General features: G+C 41.0%; 1 protein-coding gene and 2 non-coding genes across 3 annotated transcripts; all 3 read right to left on the bottom strand.

Moving 5' to 3' along the window:
* Positions 1–258: 258 nt before the first annotated feature.
* On the bottom strand, positions 259–23037 carry Hspa9 (heat shock protein family A (Hsp70) member 9). Its single transcript, XM_034517667.1, has 18 exons — positions 22893–23037; positions 18490–18852; positions 16982–17040; positions 16685–16772; positions 15437–15618; positions 13411–13535; positions 12438–12511; positions 12239–12345; positions 10913–11075; positions 10411–10503; positions 6125–6334; positions 4853–5080; positions 3880–3984; positions 3031–3148; positions 2024–2118; positions 1592–1684; positions 1274–1414; positions 259–1017 (listed from the first exon to the last, which is right to left on the bottom strand). The coding sequence occupies exons 1-18, from the start codon at positions 22896–22898 to the stop codon at positions 940–942; spliced, it is 2328 nt and encodes a 775-aa protein (XP_034373558.1). The 5' UTR covers positions 22899–23037; the 3' UTR covers positions 259–939.
* Positions 4248–4317, bottom strand: LOC117720287 (small nucleolar RNA SNORD63). Its single transcript, XR_004608302.1, has one exon. It is a non-coding gene; the product is annotated as a small nucleolar RNA SNORD63 (small nucleolar RNA).
* Positions 5588–5660, bottom strand: LOC117720286 (small nucleolar RNA SNORD63). Its single transcript, XR_004608301.1, has one exon. It is a non-coding gene; the product is annotated as a small nucleolar RNA SNORD63 (small nucleolar RNA).
* Positions 23038–23350: the final 313 nt, after the last annotated feature.

Below are 23350 nucleotides of genomic sequence, written 5' to 3'. Positions count from 1 at the left end.
TTTGGGTTTTTCTTCCTAGATAGAAGACTACAACAACTGGATTTGTTTATGCCGGTACTTTTATTAAGTCAAGGTGTCTCATTGTGTAGCCCTGCCTGGCTTCAAACTGCTTCCTGAGTGGGCTTCCACATCCAGCATACATGCCAGCATTTTATTAGTCCCTCCCCAGGTTTTTGTTCAGCCTTTTAGCTAGTGTTGATCTTCCTAGAAATGATAGTACAGTCATAGTCCTTGAGCTATCACCATTCACAAAGGAGATGAAGAGGCTTTCAGAATTTTATTTAAAAAAAAAAAAAATTCCAGAATGGATGAAAAAGGAACAATCATCAAGAATATAGATGCCAGACATTAGCCAAGACAAGTATGCCTCAGGCCAATGAGGCGTGTATCACTCTCATACATCACTTTCAGCTATGGCTAACACAGCTGTTATCCACTGACCTAGCTTCTGTACCTATAGACTATGGCACAGGTAGCTTAAGTCTTGCAAGGTATCAGTTGAAGGAGCAAATGTTCATTCGTTAAGTCATTCTTTATAACAGTGCCCTTGGCCAACAAGCATTTGCATGTCAATTCAAGGTCCATGACAGACTACCCCCACTGCAAGTGAAATGGACTTCCCACCTTGAAAACATGGCCATTTCAGCACGAACCAGATTTACCTTAATAATGATTGGTACATAGCCCCATCCCACCCCTTTACATGCAGCTAAATAACAGGCTAGTGACAGAACAGCATGAACCTGCTATTGCTGACTTTATTACCCATTAAATGAGTTAGCAATTGTCACTAAATTTATATATTAAGGAAATTATATATAGAATACTGCAAAAATACAGTAAAAAGACTGAAGTTTGCCCCTTTTCTGCTCAGGAAGTCCCTTTACTCCCAAGCTTCATAGTATGTCGTCCTTCCCGCTCCACAATGCACTGCCACTATTACTGTTTCTCTTCCTTCTGATCTTCCTTCTGATCCCCAGTGCCAGAACTTCCAGAACCTTCCCGCTCAGATGCCATCTGTTGAGAAAATACTCGAGAATCACTAAGATTTCACAATTAGCCAAAAGTTTGCTCTCTGTTCAACAAGGTTCATTCATCACACAGACCTCATCTTGTGCTGATTCCCCCGCCCCCGTCCCCTGTTCAGACAATACTGGTATTCCCCATCTTTCCCTGGGACAGTCTAGTCACAGTATTCTCCATTTTATAAATGGTTATAGAGGGAACCTCAGTAAATATGATTAGGCCCCGATTCCCCCTCCAGCCCTTGTACCTTTTTATATGCCATTTCGAAGAGTTTCAATGATGCCTGCTGAAGAGAAGATGCTGCCTGCCTAATGTTTTCTCCTGTCTCACTGTCCTTTCTAGCAAGGAGTTCTCTCATTTTGGAAATCTCTTCCTTTAGCTTGTTGCACTGGAAAAGGCAAAACACAAACATATAAATCCTCTCTTTTTCTAGGTCTTGTCTCATTACATATAGTTTTTGCCTCCCTACCTCCACCCCTTATTCATATTTTAAAGAAACCAAATCACTATCAAACCCAAAGAAAAATAAGTTCCAATAACCAGTGAATTTTTCTTGAAATGTTACCTCATCAGCAGGCAACTGGTCCTTGAATTCTTCCATCTTGGTTTCTGTGTCATGAATAATTCCTTCAGCCATATTAACTGCTTCAACACGTTCCTTAGAAAAATTATTAGTTCAACATTAAAAAAACTTTCCAATCAACCAACACAGTTAATTAGCTAAAGTACTTGGCATGTCTCTGAGAGTTGAGCTGGCTTTTGTGACATGGAAATTTTAAGTGGAAGACTAAAGAGAACATTCCAAACCCAGTATGTGCCCTTCATTCCAGGTACTAGGGAGGTTGAGAAATGGGAGGGTTGTCTCAAACATCCTGACTACATGGTGTAATTTCACACTAATAAACAAAGATCTTAGGAAATGAGAGGTGAGAGAAACTAGGTATCAGTAACCTGCCCGAAATCTGTCAACTTTAAGAAGTTCAACAAAAGTAATCACCTTCTTTCTCCGGTCTTCCTCAGCATACTTCTCTGCATTTTTAACCATATTTTCAATATCATCTTTGCTTAATCCACCAGAAGACTGGATTACAACTGTAGTTATTAAAAAAAAAAAAAAAAAAAAAAAAGGCAGACTGTTAGTTATCTTCTTTTACTGCACTGAGAAATTACTACACTAGGCATGGTGGTACACACCCCTTTGATTGCAGCATTGAGAAAGCAGGCAGATCAGAGTTCAAGGCCAGCCATGGCTACAGACTGTCACTATTTATATAGTAATTAATATGGATCATTCAAATTATAAATACTCATTGCCTTGTAAGTAATTGGATAAAAAGATTGAGTGATTGGTCTCTCAGCAATTGATATTTTAACAATCCACAAGGTCAGGCTAGCCTGTTTACCCCTGTTATACTTATAAAAAATCAAATATCTATTCCACCATTTGGAAGGAAGAGGCAAGTAGATCTCAGTTTAAGTCCAGCCTTGTCTACCCAGCAACTCTAGGACATCCTGTCTCAAAACAATACAATACAAAAACTCTAAAAATACCCAGAAACGCAACTCTTTAGGTGCTGGAGAGACAGCTCAGTGGTTTAAAAGCATTTGTTCTTGAAGGGAACCTGGGTTTAAGATTCCCAGCATCCACAAAGCAGATCTCAACTGTCCAGCGCTAAGGAATCTGGTATTCTGTTCTAACCTCTGAAGGCAATAGATATGCATGAGGTGCAAGAAATACATGCAAGCAAACACCCAATATACAGTGTAAAAATAAGTCTAAAAAATTGACAACTATATTGGCTACCTGGAAAAGGAGTAGTACAGTAACAATCTCCCTAGGGGAGAAGAGGCATAAGAAGGGAGAAAGGCTATTTCCCAATAATGGCCACCTTACTTTTTCTTTGATGCTAACCAAAATCCAGGGCCTCACATATGCTAGGAAGGCATTCTCTACTGGACAACTTCCTCAGGTTCACATGTCATTCACACAGTCTGAATACTTACTCTGCTGCTCACGACCTGTCCCTTTATCTTTGGCCGAAACGTGCACAATCCCATTGGCATCAATGTCAAATGTAACTTCAATCTGAGGCACTCCACGAGGGGCTGGAGGAATTCCAATCTAAAATAAATATCCAGAGTGAGATCCTTTGAGAGGCCCATGTACTCTCATTTCCAAACACGGCAACCAACCACTTGCTTTCTAAAACAAGTGCTATCTTTACTGAATATATAAAAACTTGAGATTTTAAGTGATGGTAGTAGTTTTAGTTCTTTCTGAAATCAATTGGGCTTCAAGGAGTTAATAACCATGATGGCTATATGTGCCTAGAGTTTACAGCAAATGAGGAAACTTCTCTGCCTGTAGCAATGCTGACCAGAAACAGTAGCAATTAAGTGTTTTTGAATGAGTAATCAAGATAAAGCTAATTTCTGAGTTATCATTACTTCTGAGTCTGAACATTTCCTAGGCTTCAAAAAATTCCAAATTCTGAAAACACAAAGCACTTTTAGGTAAAAACTAAAATCATGGGTTTCACACATCTTCAATCCCAGCACTTGGGAGACAGAGGCAGGTGGATTTCTGAGGACAGCCAGGGCTATACAAAGAAACTCTGTCTCGAAATACCAAAGGAGGGTGGGGGGAACCCAAAACACCACTACCACCACCACCAAAAAAAACAAAACAAAAACAAAAACAACAACAACAAAAAAAACAAAACAAAAAAAAAAACAAAAAAAACCCTTATTTTCAAAAATAACACAATATGCTTGTATGTCAGCAGTCTGGAGAGATTAAAATACGTCAACTTTGCAAGCTATAGGCATGATACTCAGACTCAAAATACTTACCAAAGTGAACTGCCCTAGAAGTTTGTTGTCTCCGGCCATCTCTCGTTCCCCCTGACACACTTTAATTTCTACTTGAGTTTGTCCATCAGCAGCGGTAGAAAACACCTAGGGAAGAAGAAAACTTGATAATCTGATTTAACTACACCTATTATAGAAAAAAGGCTAATGAGAAATTTATACTGATACTGGGTAACTCCTAATGTATATGACTCTCAGAAGAAAGGACAGGAGCAAGATTAGTTTAAAAGGACACACAATATTGTATAAGGTGAGGCTTTAAGCTTTAAAAATTTAAGGCATCAAAACAAGGTCTTAAATACTGGTTTGCCAGTCCAGGGAAACAGGATCAGAGACAGGCAAATTTACCCTGTGCTCAGTAATAAGAAGTCATCACATACTTTCCTTCAGAATGATGTGTTGACAAATACATCATTGCACAAGCACCAGAATTAGAGATCTAAATTAGTCTGGAAATGAAATAATATTGGAGATATGTTCACACTCCATGGTCCAGGCAGTTCTCAAACTCTCAACTTTCATGCCTCAACATTTCAAGTGCCGGGATGATCTAAGCCACAAGAAGTAATTCCCATCTAAGACCACGCCACGCCCATATATCCCTGCTTGGTGGTACACAATGCAGCCCTTCATCTGCTAGAGTCAAATCTACTCCTACGTCCCTAGCCAGGCTTTTCTTTATTTGCTTTCGATAACAGAAGACTACAAGAACTTTGGTAGCAAATGACAACAGCCTTTATAGGAAACTGTATTATATTTCCCATAATCACCACTGTTAGTTGAAGCCTAACAACTTTTCCAGGAACTTCAAAAAAAGGAGGAAAAAACAAAATACAGTCAACACCCAGTCAAGTAGTATAGACTTAGAAACAAAGTTTTAAAGAAAGTTTATCAAGTGACTGGAAGCACATCACTTGTACGGCTTTAAGAGGCAGAAAGACAGAATGGCTCTTACCTGGCTCTTTTTGGTTGGAATAGTGGTGTTCCTATTAATAAGTTTGGTAAAGACACCTCCCAGTGTCTCAATACCCAGAGAGAGGGGAGTGACATCCAGGAGTAGCACATCTGTAACATCACCAGCCAACACACCTCCCTGAATGGCAGCTCCGATGGCTACAGCCTCATCAGGATTAACAGCTTTACTCGGGGCTCTGCCAAAAAGATCTTGCACAGTCTGCTGAACCTAAGCATCCAGGAGAAAGAACCTGTTAGCCAACACCCAGGGCAACAACTGGACTGAAACAGAACATCAGGGTGCCTGTCAGACAGCAAGTCAACTTCAGGGCACCTCATTCACTGTCCACTTAGAGAAGAATTTATTTCCCAGTGGACGTCATTTGAAACAGAAGGCACTTGACTAGGGGTTATAAAGTACAGTTTTCATATTCTACACATCAACCAATTCAAAGGAAGCAGTAATCTCAATTCTGCAGCTAAAATGAGGGATAGTTTTTGAAGCTATGTAGTAGAGCTAACAAAAGTGCACAGCATCTTAGGAGAATTTGTTAGTGTCAATGTGTCCTTATAAAGCAGAATCCTAGGTCTAAATTTATTTTGGGCTCATTTTCCAACATCCGGGTATTTCAAACAGAGAAAGGGGACAAACCCCTACCAAAATAAATGCATCATTAACTTGGGTCTAAGATAATTCAATCTAGCTACCAAAACCCAACTGCACCTTCAACAAGTCTGTGCTCAGTTATTACTTCTCTACACATCTGTTTTCAGAATGATGTGCTGATTAATAATATGCATCACTGCACAAATCTTTGTTGAAGAAATTCAAGTAGGCCCCCACCTTATCCCCCACCAAGTACCACTGGGAAGATGTGTCCAAAAGAACCCCCAGGGACTGGCTCCTATCAAGGCTTAACAACATTATCTTTACCAGACTGGGTTTAGGATTCTCCCTGCTGCCTTTTCTTGTATCCTTTAATTCCAATAAACTAAAAAAGCTTTTTTTGGAGAGGTGTGTGTGCAAGGTGTAATTCTGTAGCTGCCTCTTACCTAGAACTCAAGGCAATCCTCCTGCTTTATCCTCTTAAGTGCTGAGATTACAGGCATGAGCCATCATCACAGGCAACTAAAAGCACGTTTTGGTGAGTCTGTTCTCACCACCCTTTAAAGAACACCAGTAGAATGGATCATATTTGTGTCCACACACAACCCATTTGTCTCAATGCATTCTGTATTTTTTTCCTCTATGAGGAATACCATGAGTCCATACCTTGGGCATCCTCGTCATGCCACCAACCAGAATCACTTCTCCTATATCACTCTTGCTGACTTCTGCATCCTGCATAGCTTTCTGACATGGAGCAATAGTCCTCTTGATTAGATCTGTGACAATGCCTTCAAATTGAGCTCGAGTCAGTTTCATATTCAAATGCTTTGGTCCAGAAGCATCCATTGTAAGATACGGCAAGTTGATGTCAGTCTGCACAACAAGTACATGTCAGTAGGGAGCCCAATTGGTACTTTGATACTCCACTCAAAGTTAAGACCATAACCATGGACTTGAAAAGCACATAGGGTAGGCCTTACTAAATGAGTAGCTACCAAAGGCAATGATTCGTAAGTAGAAATGCACATTACAGAATCTATTTTAATGGAGTCTATACATATTAACAATGAAGACTGGAGTAGACAAGCTGAAAAAAATTACTATTTGACAAATATATAGTGGCAGAAAAGATCTTTAAGAAACGTACTACAACTGAGCAGTAGTGACACACACCTTAAATTCCAGCACTCAAGAGGCAAAGGCAGGCAGTGAGTTTGAGACTAGCCAAGACTACAGAGAAACCCGGCCTCAAAAAACAAAAACACAAAAAGAATCATACTGTGGGGTTGTCTTTCAAATTTAAAAATTATCTCATGTCTGGGCTGAAAAGGGGGCTCAGTAGTTAGGAGGGATTTCTGTTCTTGGAGATAACTAGAGTTTGATATCTAGCACCTAGCTAAGAACTGCCTACAGTTCCAGGGATTCTGACATTTCTATTCTATCTTCCACTGGAATCCTCAATCACCTTCTTCCATTCTCTCTGCATACATAAGATCATAAAAAAAGAAATCACATGTGTATAAAGAAAAATGTTCTCAGCTGGGCCATGTGGTGGCGCATGCCTTTAGTCCCACTTGGATTAATTGCACTTGGGAGGCAGACAAATTTCTGAGTTCAAGGCCAGCCTGGTCTACAGAGTGAGTTCCAGGACAGCTAGGGCTACAATACACACAGGGATAGGGATAGGGATAGGGAGACAGACACATACACATACACACACACACACACACAGAGAGAGAGAGAGAGAGAGAGACAGACAGAGACAGAGACAGAGACAGAGACTGACTCTGTTTCAAAAAAAGAAAAGAAACAAAAACAAAAAATGTTCTCAATCAACCTCGTAACAACATATCCAGGCCAACTTTGAGGAAATTTGACTGTTACAAGATCTCTTACCAGAAAAAAGCAGGACTAGTATACACTGGGTATGCTGGCACTGCCTGTAATCTGAGCCCTCAGGAGCTGCAGGCAGGAGATCAGACATGCAATCATTTTTAGCTATACTGAGTTCAAGACTTTTCTGGTCTGCAAGAGACCCTGACTAAAGACACCTGACTGTATTGTTGTCATCCATACAGAACTAAGCAACTATCTACCATCTATATTTAAACAAAACAAAACAAAACAAACCATGGCTGGAGAGATGGCTCAGTAGTTAAGAGCACCGTCTGGTCTTCTGGGGTCTGTATTTAGGATCCACATGTGTCTAGGCTTACCATCTCCTCCACCTGCACTCAGTTTGTTCAACCCTTCACCAGGTCTTGACCCCAGAGTCTTATACATACTTCCAGCACTGAATTTTCTCCAAAAGTCTCTTAAAATGTGCTACCTAAATGTAAGTAGATGTGTACTGCATAAGTACAGGAGTCTACAGAAGCAAGGAGGTGTCAGTTCCCCTGAACTGGTGTTACAAGAGGATGCTGGGAACCAAAAGAAGAGAGGGGGAGGACAGCAACTGCTTGCTCTCAACAAGTCATCTCTTCTTCCATGCCACCTCAAACTATCCTGTCCTTAACATGTATGCCCTAGTCAGGTGTTTTTTCAGCCTCAGAACTCTCTCTCACACACACAAAGTGTCTTACTAATCGGGCAAGGCTGACCTTAAACTCTTATCTTCCTGTGAATCAGCACAACTAGCTGTTCTTTTTAAAACTGATACCATCTTCCTGCTTCAGGTTCAGAATGCTGGGATTACAGCTGTAAGTCATCACCTTTACCTTTAAGTTACTATTTAATGCATAGCCCTTTCTATTTCCTAGTGTTCTTAGGAAGGTATGTATTCATCTGGTAAACCTCTCAACTCTAAGAGAAAGTTACCATTCATTAGCCTCAGTTGGAGGTTAAAAAGAAAAAGTGAAAGGATTCATCCAAAATCACAGTTTTAAGAACTGGAGGCAGTGGTGGCGCATGCCTTTAATCCCAGCATTTGGGAGGCAGAGGCAGGCAGATTTCTGAGTTCGAGGCCAGCCTGGTCTACAGAGTGAGTTCCAGAACAGCCAGGGCTATACAGAGAAACCCTGTCTCACAAACCCAACCTCAACAACAAACAAAAATCTGGTTTGATATTAATAGTCTAATGTCCATCTTCCCACAGTAAATCAGTAAATCTACCAAGATGTTGCTAAGGATTCATTTTCCAGATTTATAATCATAGGTGTAAAAGGATTTAATACACTTTATAAGTGCTAAATACTAGAAAAAAACCCAAAATATCCTACAATAAGATACAGCCACATAAAAATAACCAACTTCTTCTTCTCCAAAAAAACCTGCTGAGATTTAGCAGCTCTCTTCAGGCAGTTCAACACACTCTAAGCCATAGCCCTAGACATTACACACCTTCTGTCACTCAGCAGGGACAAATGATACGACATCAATACCAATAATGAGTATGAGACAAAAGGGTTCCATGATTTGAAATAACTTGAGCGACATAGATCTCGGCATGTCTTTAAAATAGGCAAGGCATTAGTAAAACTAATGTGAAGAATTAGAATTACTAACCTGGAAGAGTTTGTTTTAACTTTAATCTACTACTTGTGAATTGCTGGTTCTGTCATTTCATAAATGACAAAAAATAAATTTTTTTTTTAATAGTATTTAGCACTTTGTAACTACTCATAGCTACTTTCAAACAACGAAAGTTTGGAAGCTAGGGTAGTTCAGAGGCAGACTATGTATACAGCATTCAGGTTTCAGCAAAAGTGAATCAGCAACAACCACAGAAGCAACAGCCCATAATCTCCTGCTCGGAAACAAAGCAACACCCTGAAGCAGTCACAGCTTTGCCATCACTGAAGACTCCAACATTACGAGTGGGAGTTCCACCCACCAGCCTACAAGCTAGATCTAACAAGGATTTTTTACTAGTCTATGCTTGGTAGTTAAGACAAGGAAGCTTAACCTCTCAGAAGTTAGGTCAACAATCTCAGAACTCATATGGAGCAAATCTGTTTCACAGCTCATTTTTTGGAATGGTGATCCAATTTATTAAATGACAGAACCAGCAATTCACAAGTAGTAGATTAAAGTTAAAATAAACTCTTCCAGGTTAGTAATTCTAAATTCTTCACATTAGTTTTACTAATGCCTTGCCTATTTTGAAGACATGCTGAGATCTATGTCGCTCAAGCTAGTTCAAATCATGGAACCCCTTTGCCTCAGCTTCATATGTACTGGGATTACAGGCATGTATCATGGATTTTTAGAAATCAGTGCCCTGGGGGCAAAAGGTCTAGCAGGTGTTTAGACCCTGGGTTCAATCACAAGCCCCAAAGAAAGCCCGTTTTTCTTTGTTAGAGACAAGTCATGCTACATAACACAAGTTGGCTGAAATTCATTATGCACACAGACTTGCTTGGGTAATAATACTCTAGCCTCAAATATCTCACTAGACTTTCCTTTTTGCAATGCTGGGAACTCAAAAGAGTTCATACATGTTAGCCAAGTCCTCTACCAATGAGCTATCATCTCCTGCTCTAAAATTCCCATCTTGCTGTTGGTGGTGCTATAGGACTTTAATCCCAGCACTGGGGAGTGGGTTGGGGGAGAAAGAAGGAAAGGGAGAAAAACACACCTTTAACTTAAAAGTGAATTACTGATGTCATTTGAATAGAAGCATGATTGTTATTTGGCTCTAGTATATCTTTATAATCTTTTAGCTCAGGGATGGACAGAAGACTCAGGTTCAATCCTCAACACTGACACGGCAGTTCTGATACCCTGTTCTGGCCTCCACAAACCAAGCACAAATGTAGTACAAACACACATTCAGGCAAAAGATACACATTCATAAAAATTTACTTCACACATTAAAATGGAAAGAACTGATCATCATGTCATTCCTCTGATCATGGCCAAAATGAAACTGCAGAGAGGTTACACTAACATTAGGTAAATAGAGCACACTACTCAAATGTGCTCAGTACTGGGATTTTTCCATCTCTCACCTGCACAGATGAGGAGAGTTCACATTTAGCCTTCTCAGCAGCTTCTCGAACCCTCTGAAGTGCCATGTTGTCTTTGGTCAAATCAACCCCTGTCTACAAAATAGGATTAGTAAGACAATACAGAATTACAGTAGCGATGTAGAACACACTGTTTGCCTATTGGGGCCAACCCTTTATAAAGAAATATAAATTATCACTTTTAAAGATCTGTAGAAAACAACCAAGTATTAGTAAGTTATCTGACTTATGTCAGTAGACTCCAATCAACTCTGCCATACTCAAGGTCCTGTTTTTCAGAGTTCCTAAAATTTCTTCTCCAAGACTGTAACCCTTGGTCTTTTGTTCCCAATCTAAGATAACTAAAATGGTTTAGTTTACCCATGACTCTGAAATACAATTAGTTACCTTAGTGTAGAAAACCTATTAATAAAGCAAAAAGCAATGTGAACAAAAAAATTCTCAACAACTCAAAGCCTATATATTAACCACAGTGGTAACTAACCTCCCTCTTGAACTCCTTGACAATGTGCCGTAACAAAGCTTGGTCAAAGTCTTCACCTCCTAAGAAAGTGTCCCCATTGGTAGATTTCACCTCAAACACTCCTTTCTGAATTTCCAGGATAGAAATGTCAAAGGTTCCACCACCTAAATCATACACAGCAATGCTAAAAAATAAAATAAGTAAATAAATAAATCCCAAGAAACAAAACCTATTACAAAGGAATGAATTAAAATACCAAAGTTTAATTAACCTTGCTATTTTCCCAAAATATTTAAAAAGTGTGAAATGTAGTTAACAACTTAAGTTACACGCCTATTAATATATGGTATCATAAACATGCAATACAGAAACAAGCAAAATTAGTAACACACAAAGTATGGCTTCCAAAATGTTTGTCAACATATAACAACAAAAAATTATCAAGGGTCTAAAATGGACAGTGGACAGTAAAATGGTCTTGAAGTAATGATCATACAAACAGATTTGGAGAGAATAAAGTACTTTTTGGGGGGGGGGTCTAAGCACAATGCCTTCACCCTATGAAATGGTAATGCTCTAGGAAAAATCTTGTAGCTGTTATGACTTAGTTCACAGTTCAGGAGTTCAGGTTACATTTACAGCACAAGTCAGATGGTGGTAGTGCATGCCTTTATACCGGGGAAGGGGGAGGCAAGTAAATCTCTGAGTTTGGGGATAGCCTGGTTTACATAGGGAGTTCCAAGACAGCCAGAGCTACATAAAGAAACTCTGTCTTCAGAACAAAACAAATTACAAGCACAAAGGCTGTCAAAATAGATGGCAGGTAAAGATGTTTGGTTCCAAGCCTGACCAATTGCAGAAACTTACATGTAAGGAGAGAACTGACTCCCCCACATGTGCACTGTGCTATGAACATGCTGCAGAGCACATACAACACACCTTGAGTGTGTGGGGGCGGGAGTTCCTCAGTTTCATTTCAGGTACCTACATCAGGTAGCACACATCCACCTGTAATTTCAGCTCCAGGGGAATCTGACATCTCTGTGTCAGGAATAACATACATATACCTATATACAAACACATTAATGACTGAAAATAAGAATAATTTTTAATTAACAAAAGAGCAAAACCATCGAGGGTGAAGGTACTTGTTACCATACCTGACAACCTGACCCAAAACCTATCCTAGGAAAAGGCAAAAGCCAGTTCACACATTTTATCTTCTGACCTCCACATGCATGCCACAAGACAAATGTACCACATGGACCCACACAAAACACAAAATATAGTAAAATCACACAAAAAAGACCTGTAAATCAGTTAAAAATATTTACTGTATCAACCTACACTTTATCTTCAGATTTGTCCAGACCGTAAGCCAGAGCAGCAGCTGTCGGCTCATTGATCACTCGAAGCACATTTAGCCCAGATATCTGGCCAGCATCCTTAGTGGCCTAGAGAAAGAAGAAATAGATCTACCTTTCCATCCTTTAACTCAGGCACCCCAGCCCTACTCCCAGCAAACAAGAGGTCTCATTAATTTTACCTGTCGCTGTGAGTCATTGAAATAAGCAGGGACTGTGATCACAGCATTTTTTGCTGTGTGGCCCAAGTAATTTTCTGGGAAGCAAAGAATAAAATTCAATTGTGATACTATGTCATAAAAAAAGCAACAAAGCTATTAGTGAAGCCTAATATTCCACATCCCGTCCTCTTGTGGAGCAACAGACTCCTTTGTAGTTTAACATACAGAGAGACCATGGAAAGAAACACTCCAAGAAAGACAGACACTAGAGTGAGTATTGAATCTAGCACCCAGGAAGCAGGAGAAACAAGAGTTCAAAGATGTCCTGGGTTACAAAGCAGGACCTGCAGACACAGAAGCTCATGGCTATAATCTTGGCACTCAGAAAGCTGAGGAACGAGGATCACTACAAGTCTGAGCCCAGTCTCAGCTACAAAGTGAGTTCCAAGACAACCTAGACCACAGTATGAAATTTGGTCTCAAAAACAAATCACCCTAACTGCATTAGTACTTAGGTGGCTACAACTGTAGGATCAGAAGCTCAAGCCAGCCTAGGATGATGCATGCCTCCCTGTGTTGCTGCTCCCAAACTCCTTTCCCAAAATGCTTGATGGTCTGGGAAGTGCTCAACAGCAGAGATGTTGGTGGAAAGGAAATTCCACCTTTACCATTTTAGTCAAGAATTACCAATATCCAGTGACCTTTGGATTTAAGTTTAATGTGTAGCTTTATGGCTTTTAACACAAAAACACTACAGTGCACCCTACTGGGGAAAATAAGAAAAAAAAAAACACAAAGGAAAAACAAAACAAAAAACCAGCAGGCATCATTTGGAAAGTTAAACTCAATTTGCAGATTAAGAGTCTCAAAGTTTTGCCCTTCCTAAATTTTCTATGCAAAAAGCTTCAGACTCCACCATCTATAGAGTTAATCCGTATTAATGAAGAGAACAAACAGCACTTCTAATTCCTAGATGTGAAATAAATCCACTCACCTGCAGTCTCTTTCATCTTCATCAACACAAATGCTCCAATCTGACTTGGAGAATAGAGTTTTCCATGAGCCTCAACCCAGGCATCACCATTGGAGGCTCGGACGATTTTAAAGGGAACATTTTTACTTAAAGACAAGAAGAATTATGTAAGAAAACTATCTTGTGAAACACCGCAAGGTCATCATATATCACATCTATTTTAAATTGCAAAAAAACCCAAATAGTCTCTAAGAAAATGTCCATACAATTTACTCAGTCGCAAAAAGTAAGTAAAGATGCAAGGAAGATGGATGAACACTGACTTAGAGTAACTTGAAGCTAAACAAGTATACCCAACTCCATTTGAGTAAAATTCAGACTCCATTCCCAGAGCTTAAAAAAAGCAGTTTCCTGGGCTGGAGAGATGGCTTAGCAGTTAAGAGCACTGACTGCTCTTCCAGAGATCCCAAGTTCAATTCCCGGCAATCATATCGTGGCTCACAACCATCTGTAATGGTATTTAATGTCCTCTTCTGGTGTGTCTAAAGACAGCTACAGTGCATTCATATAATTAAAATAATTCTTTGTTTTTGTTTTTCGAGACAGGGTTTCTCCGTGTAGTCCTGGCTGTCCTGGAACTCACTCTGTAGACCATGTTGGCCTCGAACTCAGAAATCTGCCTGCCTCTGCCTTTTTTTAAAAAAGTAGTTTCCACCGGGCAGTGGTGGCGCACACCTTTAATTCCAGCACTTGGGAGGCAGAGGCAGGCGGATTTCTGAGTTCAAGGCCAGCCTGGTCTACAGAGTGAGTTCCAGGACAGTCAGGGCTACACAGAGAAACCCTGTCTCGAAAAAACCAAAAACCAAAAACAAAACAACAAAAAAAGTAGTTTCCTAGGAGAAACCACTTAACAGCAAACTTGTGGCGTTTTTCTAAATTTTACTTATTTCACATATATTGGTGTTTAGTCTGCATGTCTGTACATGCCTGTCCAGGAGGTGTCAGATTCCCAGGAACGAGAGTTACCAATGGCTTGTGAGCCATATAGGTGTTAGGAATCCTCTGGAAGAACTCAGAACTCTTAACTGCTAACCAGTCTCCCTCCAGCCAGCCAGCCTTCCTTCCTTTCTTTCAGTTTTTCGAGACAGGATGTCTTTGTGTATCCCTGGCTGTCTTGAAACTCAGAAATCTACCTGCCTCTCTGCCTGAGTGGTGGGACTCATGCACCACTACTACTACCTGGCTCCTATTATTCACTTTTAATCTAAAAACAAAACAAAACAAACAAAAAATAAACCCTACAAAACTAGACCAAGCTTAGCAAGTAAAGGCTCTTACTGCCAAGTCTAACAACCTGATGTTCAATGTCCAAAACCTACATGGTAGAAAATGGGACTTGTGCAAGGTATACTCTGGCCTCCTGTCACATGACAGAGGATGACCACACCCACAAAAATAAAAATGTAATTAAAAAATAAATAAAGCCAGGCAGTGGTGGTAAATGCCTTTAGTCTGAGCACTAGGGAGGCAGAGGTAAGAGGATCTGAGTTTGAGGCAAACCTGGTCTACAGAATGAGTTCTAGGACAGCCAGGGCTACTCAAAGAAACCCCATCTAGAAGAAAAAAAGGGAAGGGGCAGCAAACAAGGATAATTTAACATGATAACTTATTTTGCTACATGACTGATGATGACTTACACAGTCATGTAAACCAAAACAAATTCTAATCTGGGAAGGCAAAAATGGGCTTTTTAAAATTATACTCTTGGGCAGGGTGGTGGCGACACATACTTTTAATGCTAGCACTTGGGTGACAGAGGCAGATAAATCTAAGTGAGTTCGAGGCCAGCCTGGTCTATGAGTTCCAGGGCAGCATACACAGAACTCTCTCAAAACAAAACAAAACAAAAACAAAAAAACAACCCTGTACTCTTCTGGTGGTGATGCAAATTTTTCCCAAGAACAATAATGAAAAAGTGATCAAGGCAGCCACAGAAATTTGATCAAAGCACCAGAGAGTCTTCTGGGTTGATGTTCCCATTACTCACGTGTCTTTCTGAACTTCAGGGTCATCATATCGTCGCCCAATAAGACGCTTAGTAGCATAGAAGGTATTGTTTGGATTGGTGACAGCTTGGCGTTTTGCTGGCATACCAACAAGTCGCTCCCCATCTGCTGTAAAGGCAACCACAGAAGGGGTCGTTCTGGCACCCTCAGCATTCTCCAGGACCTACAATTCCCAAAGACAGTGAATAAAGTACTAGTCACCACTGGAATCTCTGTAGCCACGATTTAAGAGACAACCATGGCTTGAATGACATTTAAAAAGATGCACTAAACAAGTCTATGGCCACACCACCTTTATTATGCCTAAACTTGTTTATTACATACAGAAGCTAAAGTTTCAGAGAGGAGAACAAAAAAGGCTGAGCAGCGTATATTAGGACTAAGGACTTAGCTTCGTATCAGACATGTGGAGTTTCAGCCTGTACCAAGCCTAGGCATGAGCAAAGAAGCAGGAAGCAGCAAGGATGAGACAATCAACTGTAGACTCCCAGGAGCTCTAAGTCTTAACAACTCAAAAGGAAAAGCTTTGTATATTCTGCTGAAGAGGCGTCAACAACCTCTACATAACACCAATGTAGAGCTCTTGTTTCTACCAAGTAGAGGCTTCCAACCTTGAGTCTTGCTGAACTCCTAACAGAGCAGGCCAGTTCAAGTCCTCTAATGACATTACCACCTACCCCGCAAAGAACATGTTTAAATTGTACTCTTGGAAGTTAGATCCATTCAATTATGAACACCCAAGGTTAATTCCTAAGTCTTAAAAAAGCAAAAGCAAAAGCCAAAAAAAAAAAAAAAAAAAAAAAAAAAAAAAAAACAAAACCAAAAACCAAACAAACAAAACCAAACAAACAATCCTACCATAAAAACAAACAAACCAAAATACAAAAACAAAAACAAAAAAAACCCAAAACCAGCCTTTAAATGCAAATTAGAAGTCTAGAGTGGTTAATGCCTGTAATCTTAGCACTAAATACTGCATCCTTGAGGTTAGCCCAAGGATATAGTATCTCAGAAGAAAAACTAAATTCACCATTGTTTGTTTTTGAGACAGGGTTTCTCTGTGTGGCCTTGGCTGTCCTGGAACTCACTTTGTAGACTAGGCTGAACACAGAGATCCCTCCACGTTTGATGGGATTAAAAGTCACCAAGCTGGACTCTGATTCAGCATTCCTATGTACTTAATGCCAGACTAGATAGCTAAGTGACCCCAGGCTTCCAATTATGCTCACCTTTGCTTGTTTGCCCTCCATAACCGCCACACAGGAGTTAGTAGTACCCAAATCAATACCAACAACTGCACCCTTGATTGCTTCTGATCTGTAAGAAATGAAATACCATGGTCATTTTAACAGGTCTCCAATATGACAGGAAGAACTATGTTTTATGTTGGTGTTAAGTGGCACATTGAATACAAATACAAATGCATGGTTATAAAGAGGAATAGTTACTTGTTAACAAAAATGCACCTATCACAGCTCTGAGGTTCAATATGTGTTTTTTCTCAGAGAAACTGAGGTTATACTTACGCATAATCCCTTCTTGAAACAAATCTAAAAGCCTCATGACTGAGGCCATTCCAGCCATCCTAGGGGAAAAAAAAATTGCATCAGCCATTAACTACAAAAAACTTGGGCTTTTTCCAATTATTATTCTGAGAAAAACATGCAATCTTTAGCCCTTAGTATGTAAAATATTGATAAATTTACGTATCACCTATCTACAAGTTTTTCAGACTTGTCTAGTAAAATTAAGCATACATAAATTTGTATTGACTCCCCCCCAAGACAAAAAAAAATACACTGCAATAGATTTTCAACTTTGACATTATTGATCTTGTACCAGTATTTGCTGTGACAAACTGAGTGTGTGATGCTTAGAAGCAACTCTGGCCTTTACCAACAAGAAGCCCATAAATTAAGTGTCCCTCAAAGTCTAGACAACTTGGAAGCTGGCAGATGTGCCTTGCTCGCACACAAACCCCCATGTGTGTAGCGAGTGTGTGTGTGTGTGTCTGTGTCTGTCTGTCTGTCCCTCAGGGAACCAATTCTGCTTTAGACCTAATTAATGAGACAACAAAAAATTCAAAGTTCAGTCGACTGGCCATTAATCCTTTAATCCTAATACTTCAAAGCCAGAGGCAAGCCTGGTCTCCGTTAAGTTCCAGAAGAGCTAAGGCTACATAGTTGAGGTCCTGTCTCAAAGTAAACTTACAACCCTGTACACCTGGCCTCAATTATGTATGCACTGCAATAGAGATTTAAGGTTCTCAGAGACACTTCCACTGGCCTAGTCAAACAACTATTTGGAGAGCTACAAGACTCATTCTCCAAAGACGTCCTTTTTCTTATTTCAGATGACTATCAACAATCTTTTTTTCTATTTATTACAAACCACAAGTACATCGAAGACCCCCCACCAAAAATCTCTCTAACGGTGGAGCCGGGTGTGCTCGCCTTCAATCTCAGCCCTCGGGAGGCAGAGAGAGACAGAAACAGGCGGGGGGTGGGGGAGTGGTGTCTCTGAGAAGTCCACAAAGTCAATTCCCGGGCAACCAGGTCTACAAAGAGACCCTGTCTCAAAAAATAAAGTAAAATGTGAAAGAATGAAGTTGGAATGTTGTAATTTCATTTTCAGTCCCTAATGTAGATACCCTCCCGTTTCTTCATATCAACGACATTCTTGAATATTTACAATAGGAAAACTGTCCATCGACTAGAAAATAGTCTAGCGTACATAGTTCTGCCTTTCCAGTAAACTACATCCACTGCCTAAGACCAAACACATCCAATGCTCCACAGGTTAGAGGGAGGACGACTACGTTGTGCATTAGCGGGGTAAAGACTTCAGAACGCTAAGGATTGTGACTCAGCACAGCTCGAGGTTAAAGCCCTTAAACAAGGCCAACAATGACCACCGAAGGCCCGTTACCTTCCTTCACTCCGGATTTCTCCTAGAGTCTGACCCCGAAGGGCAAGGCCTGTCTCACTGGAGACCGGGCCTGGAGCCCCCACCGGAAGGCATGGCAGTTCCTCACCTGGTGACGGGCGGCTGCAGGTCTCCGGGATGCTGCGGTGCCCACGAGACGCGCGGCCGCGGATCTGCTGGCGCTTATCATGGCGGCTGGACAGAGGGGGTTACAAGGGCGAGAACAAACACGCCACAGGCCCGGAGCTGCGCGCACGGCGGTGGCTTCGCTTCTGGAAACCTCCAACCACGTGGGGTGGGGGGCGGGGGCTGGCCGCTGCAGCAGTGAAGCCCGCTCTTCTGCTGAGGCGCCGGGCGTGTTGCCTGACCAAACACTACCTGTCCGCTGGCCCCGGAATCGGCGCACACAGCGAGCACGCTCCTTAGCATGATCGTTGAAAATTCCCGTTCTCTCATCTCGGCTTCCGCGGCTCTGGGAGCAGTGAGAAGGGAGAGGGAGAAGAGAGGCGTACAGGCATTGCTTTAGACAGCCCCGGTCCTTGCGGCAGGAAAGACTCAAGGTCACACGGGATAAATTACGAACAGATTACAGTCGCCTTGCGTCAGTTGCGCAGAAGGAGGAGCCTCTTGCGCCTGCGTTGTCCGCTCCGGACAGAGGCCCTGGAGCGCATGTGTAAGGGGCGGGGAGGAAACGGGTTAGGATTTAACTGTAGCGTTTATTGGATATTTCAGTGCACGCGAATTTGCCTGAGAGTACCGGGGGCGCGAGCTGGCGTGTAGGCGTGTGGGAGTTTTTCCTGAGGCCGCTCTTTGCAGCGGGCGCCATCTTGTCCTGAGGCGTTGTTAGAGGGTCCTTTGTTCTCTCTCACCGTTTGTTCACGCCTTAAAGTATGCACACTTGAATATGCGCGGTCTTATACAAATTTGTGCAGCGCATTGCTTCAGCGGGGTTAGGTTCCCAATCTCTAGGGCAGCATCTGATTCACGAAGCTTTGAATCACTTATAAGGCTGTCTTGGGAACCATGAGGGGAAAACTATGCGAGCTCTTACCGACCGGTTTGCTGAGCCAGAGGCTCCTCTTTACTTTTTCAAACCTTGCGCTTGCCAGCTGTTAGTTATACTCTTGACTCTTTTTTTTTTTTTCAAAGACAAGGTTTCCGACTGGGTATAAATGGCGGGGCGCTGGGGAGGGTCTCTATATGACCCTGGCTGCCACAGAGCTCGGTATATAGACCAGGCTGGCCTTGATCCCACCAGTCTACTTCCTGAGTGATGGAATTAAAGGCCTGTACCACTCTACCCAACCCCAGTGTTTTACTAGCCTAAAAGTTATGTGGGCTTTGTAGCCTTAGTTTTCCTCAAACTCAAGGCTGTACCGCCTGACCCTTTCAAATACCTGGATTACAGATGTGAGGTATGTCTGTCCGGAGACTTTCAGGGACAAAACATGAACAGATGTGTCAGGTTTTTCTCGACGGTGGTAAAAACAGTTCAGTGATTGAAAGACAGTGAAGTAGAGCTTGGTTTTGGAGGTAAGCAGTTTGATTCAATAGAACATAGTTGGGTAGGAAGTGGTCAGCTTTGACTTCATCACTCGTTCCAGGCCAACAAGAGCTACATGAGAGTCTCTCAAAGAAAAGTAAAAGTGGTCATCATTGTAACAAGTTATGAAGAAAGTGTGGGGGAAATTAGGAGATAAAATACAGTTTACATAATGAAAAGAATGGAAGGGAAGGTAGCTGGGAATGGTGCTGTAAGCCTCCAGCACTTGGGAAGAGGTAGAATCAGAAATGCAAGGTCACCTTTGGTGAAATTAATGAATTGGAAACCAGCTTGATGACACTAAGAGATGGTGAGCCTGTTTCAAAAAAGTTAATAAAATTAAGTTAAGCAGGACATAATTAGTGATAGATAATGCAGTTTTTTTTAAAGGCCTGGTGTGATAACTGCTTGTGATCTATCAAAGATATGTGGAGGGTTGTGCCCTTCCCCCACGCTGCCAACCTGTCTAGGTTGAGCAGCCCCTAGGTTGAGCAGACTGGAACATGCTGTTTACCACTAGAGATCCGAATAACAAAGGACTTGGGAAGCTGCCTGCATTGGAGACGTACAGTCTGCCACAGGAGTTGAGCTGAATGGACTGCCTGCTGAGCTAGCCTTGACACCTTCTGGACTGCTATCTCCTGGCCCAGCCCCTGGGCTGAACGGAGAAGAGACTCTGGAGGGTGGGGCTTCCCCTTTATATGTGAAAGCAAATTATTAAATTTCAAGCCTTGATCAGAGAACTTTGTCTTGGCTTCATCTCTTCTCGCCCTCCGTCCCCTTTCATTCCCAGCCCCCCTTTCAGGTGAACCCACTTGACTTGTGGCCGCAGGCGGCTACAGAGGGTCTGATTTTAACACAGCTACACAGTAAGATTCTGTCTCAAAAAGTAAAAGGACTAGAATTGTATCTCCGTTGGTAATGTGCTAGCCTAGAATATACTAGATGATGAGTTCCATTCTTGTCATCCTGTAAATCAGGTTTAGTGGCGCACCCTTCATCTCGGCTCTCAGGATACTGATGCAGGAGGAGCATTATAAGTTCTAGACTAGCCTGGGCTATATTACCAGTACCAGGCTATATAGGAGACAGTCTCAAATCAAAGGGAACCTCTCTTCATTAAATTATTCTTGTCATTATATCCTTACTAGTACATCTAGCATTCTAAGAAACTACATTGCCAAGGCCAAAGTTAAATTGTTGACCCTCTGAAAACAGACACTCTGCCATATTTTACTGGTGAAAGAACATAGAGAGGAATGACAAATACTAAAACAAGAGTTGAAACCATTGTACCTCACATTGAACATAACAAGGAGTAGGTAAGACAGGTGAAGATAATTGGTTAGTGCATTCTCAGAAACTTGGTGTCATTTGTCTCTGAGACAAAAGCAGGAGTTCAAGGACAGCCTGGGCTACATAGCAAGATCTTATTTTAAAAAGATAAAGTTGGCCTAGCATGACCAAAAGCTTGAGGCCAGCCATGTCTATACAATGAGTTCCAGAATGAACAGGGCTCTAAGATAGCAAGACTTTGTCTAAAAGCCCTGAAGCAACAACAACAAAGTATTTGCTTTTCTTCTTGGTTCACTTACTTAAAAGCCAGAGTGAGAGCCCTGGGATCCACTGTTATATATCTTATTTAGTTTATATCCTAGACTTGCCTCAAATTCACTAAATTTACTTGAGTCATGGAACCCAAGGTTATGTGCATGCTAAGCAAAAACTCTACTGAGCTTAGTCCAAATGGTATTACCTAAAAGGTAACCACAGTTCTATCAGTATGTATATACATACATACATACATACATACACACATACATACATAAATGAGATTGGTTTTTCTTACGATTTTGTCAACTTACTCAAAAATATTCCTTATGACCACAAGGGGGCTGTGGTAGCTAAATGTTCAAAGCATAGACATAACAATAGCTTTAATATTTACCAATATGAAGAATAACCTTCTGAACTTCGAACTGCCTTGCAAATGAGCATGTACAGCCTGAAGGCTGGAAGAAATTAATTGAATCTAAGAAGGATTCAAGTGACTGAAATGGATAGTGAGATCCATTGCCCAATGATACAGTTTACCATATAGCATTACATTTGATTTCTCTGTTGGCATTTTTTATCAACTAGTGAAATAAAATAGAAATGGAAAGAACTAGTGCATAATTTGCCAGAGGTTCAATGTATACCAAGTAGAAGGAGTGATAATCCAATACCTGTGCGTAATACACATAGATGACATTTACTTGTTTCCTTTCTTATTTGACCCAGTTTCACTGTGTATCACTGGCTGACCTCTAATTTGCTATATTGATCATGCTAGCTTCAAGGAACAGATCTGCCTGGCTCTACTTCCCTCGTGTTGGTTATTAAAGGTGTTATATTTTATCAACATAGTACTTTTTATGTTTTTTACACAGGGTTTAAATTATACAATCTGGTCTTGAATTGACTCTGTTTGGAGTGTGTATATGTGAATGATAAAGCCAGAATTTGAAGCCAGTCTATCTAATTCCAGAACCTGCATGTTTCACTAAAACCAAATCTAGTCTTTACTTTTGTGTCCACATATATATAGGTGAGTATTGTAATACTGACCTACTTCACTGTTAATTGCAATAATTTTAGGTGGTAAAATAAAAAAAGAATAGTCAAAAATGTCTTGCAGAATAACAACTGTGAAATTCAGGGCATAATATGTAGGTAGCTCAGTGGTAGAGTGGCTACCAAGAAAACATAAGGTGTCTGAGCTTAATTGCCAGTCCTGCAGAACATATAAAAAAGGTTGAGAGAAGATTTAATCTGTGGTATAATCCACAGGATTTATACTATAAATTGTGGACTGTACGAACTATATGTTATTTTGAAAAAATTTGAGACAGTCATGGCCCAACCTAGCCCTAAACTTGAAATCTTCCTGTATCAGCCTCCCAGGTGCTTAAATTACAGATACTCACCACCATCCATGGCTGTGGGGAGCATCTCTGGAGTTAACTTTGGCTGACTTTTTGCTTGTGATTAATCATGAATGAATCTGCCAGACATGTTATATCCTGCCAAGTTCCTCCACTTACGAATATGTCCTTGAGAGACTATCCAAGCCTGAAAAAAATGGGCTTAGTCAAACATAGATACTGTGTACCATGAACTCTCTACTGAAGCATATGTGGTCATTGTTTAACTTCCTGGAAGTGGTCATGCATTGTGTTGCTTGTTTTAAAAGACACTGAGAAAATACACTTGCTGCTCGCTGGCATGGTGTTAACCAGCAGCCCTCCCATCTCTGTCTCTTGCGTCTTCTTCCTTCCTTTCCTATAATCATCCTCACTCCCTCAGTCTTGTTTCCCAAGTTAACTGACCAGCTAGCTCTAGAGGAATGGCATCCAGTATGGGCTCCACTATGGGAGATGAAGTG

The sequence above is a fragment of the Arvicanthis niloticus genome, chromosome 14 (genome assembly GCF_011762505.2).
Source record: "Arvicanthis niloticus isolate mArvNil1 chromosome 14, mArvNil1.pat.X, whole genome shotgun sequence".
Taxonomy (NCBI): Eukaryota; Metazoa; Chordata; class Mammalia; order Rodentia; family Muridae; genus Arvicanthis; species Arvicanthis niloticus.
The sequence above is the reverse complement of the archived record's forward strand: the minus strand, read 5'-3'. Positions and strand labels throughout refer to the sequence as shown.

Coding starts and splice junctions, on each gene's coding strand:
- Hspa9 (XM_034517667.1), bottom strand. Junction 3,149..3,879: donor TTCTAGGGCAGTTCACTTTG/GTAAGTATTTTG, acceptor TATTTATTTTAG/ATTGGAATTCCTCCAGCCCC. Junction 2,119..3,030: donor GACAGGTCGTGAGCAGCAGA/GTAAGTATTCAG, acceptor TAATAACTACAG/TTGTAATCCAGTCTTCTGGT.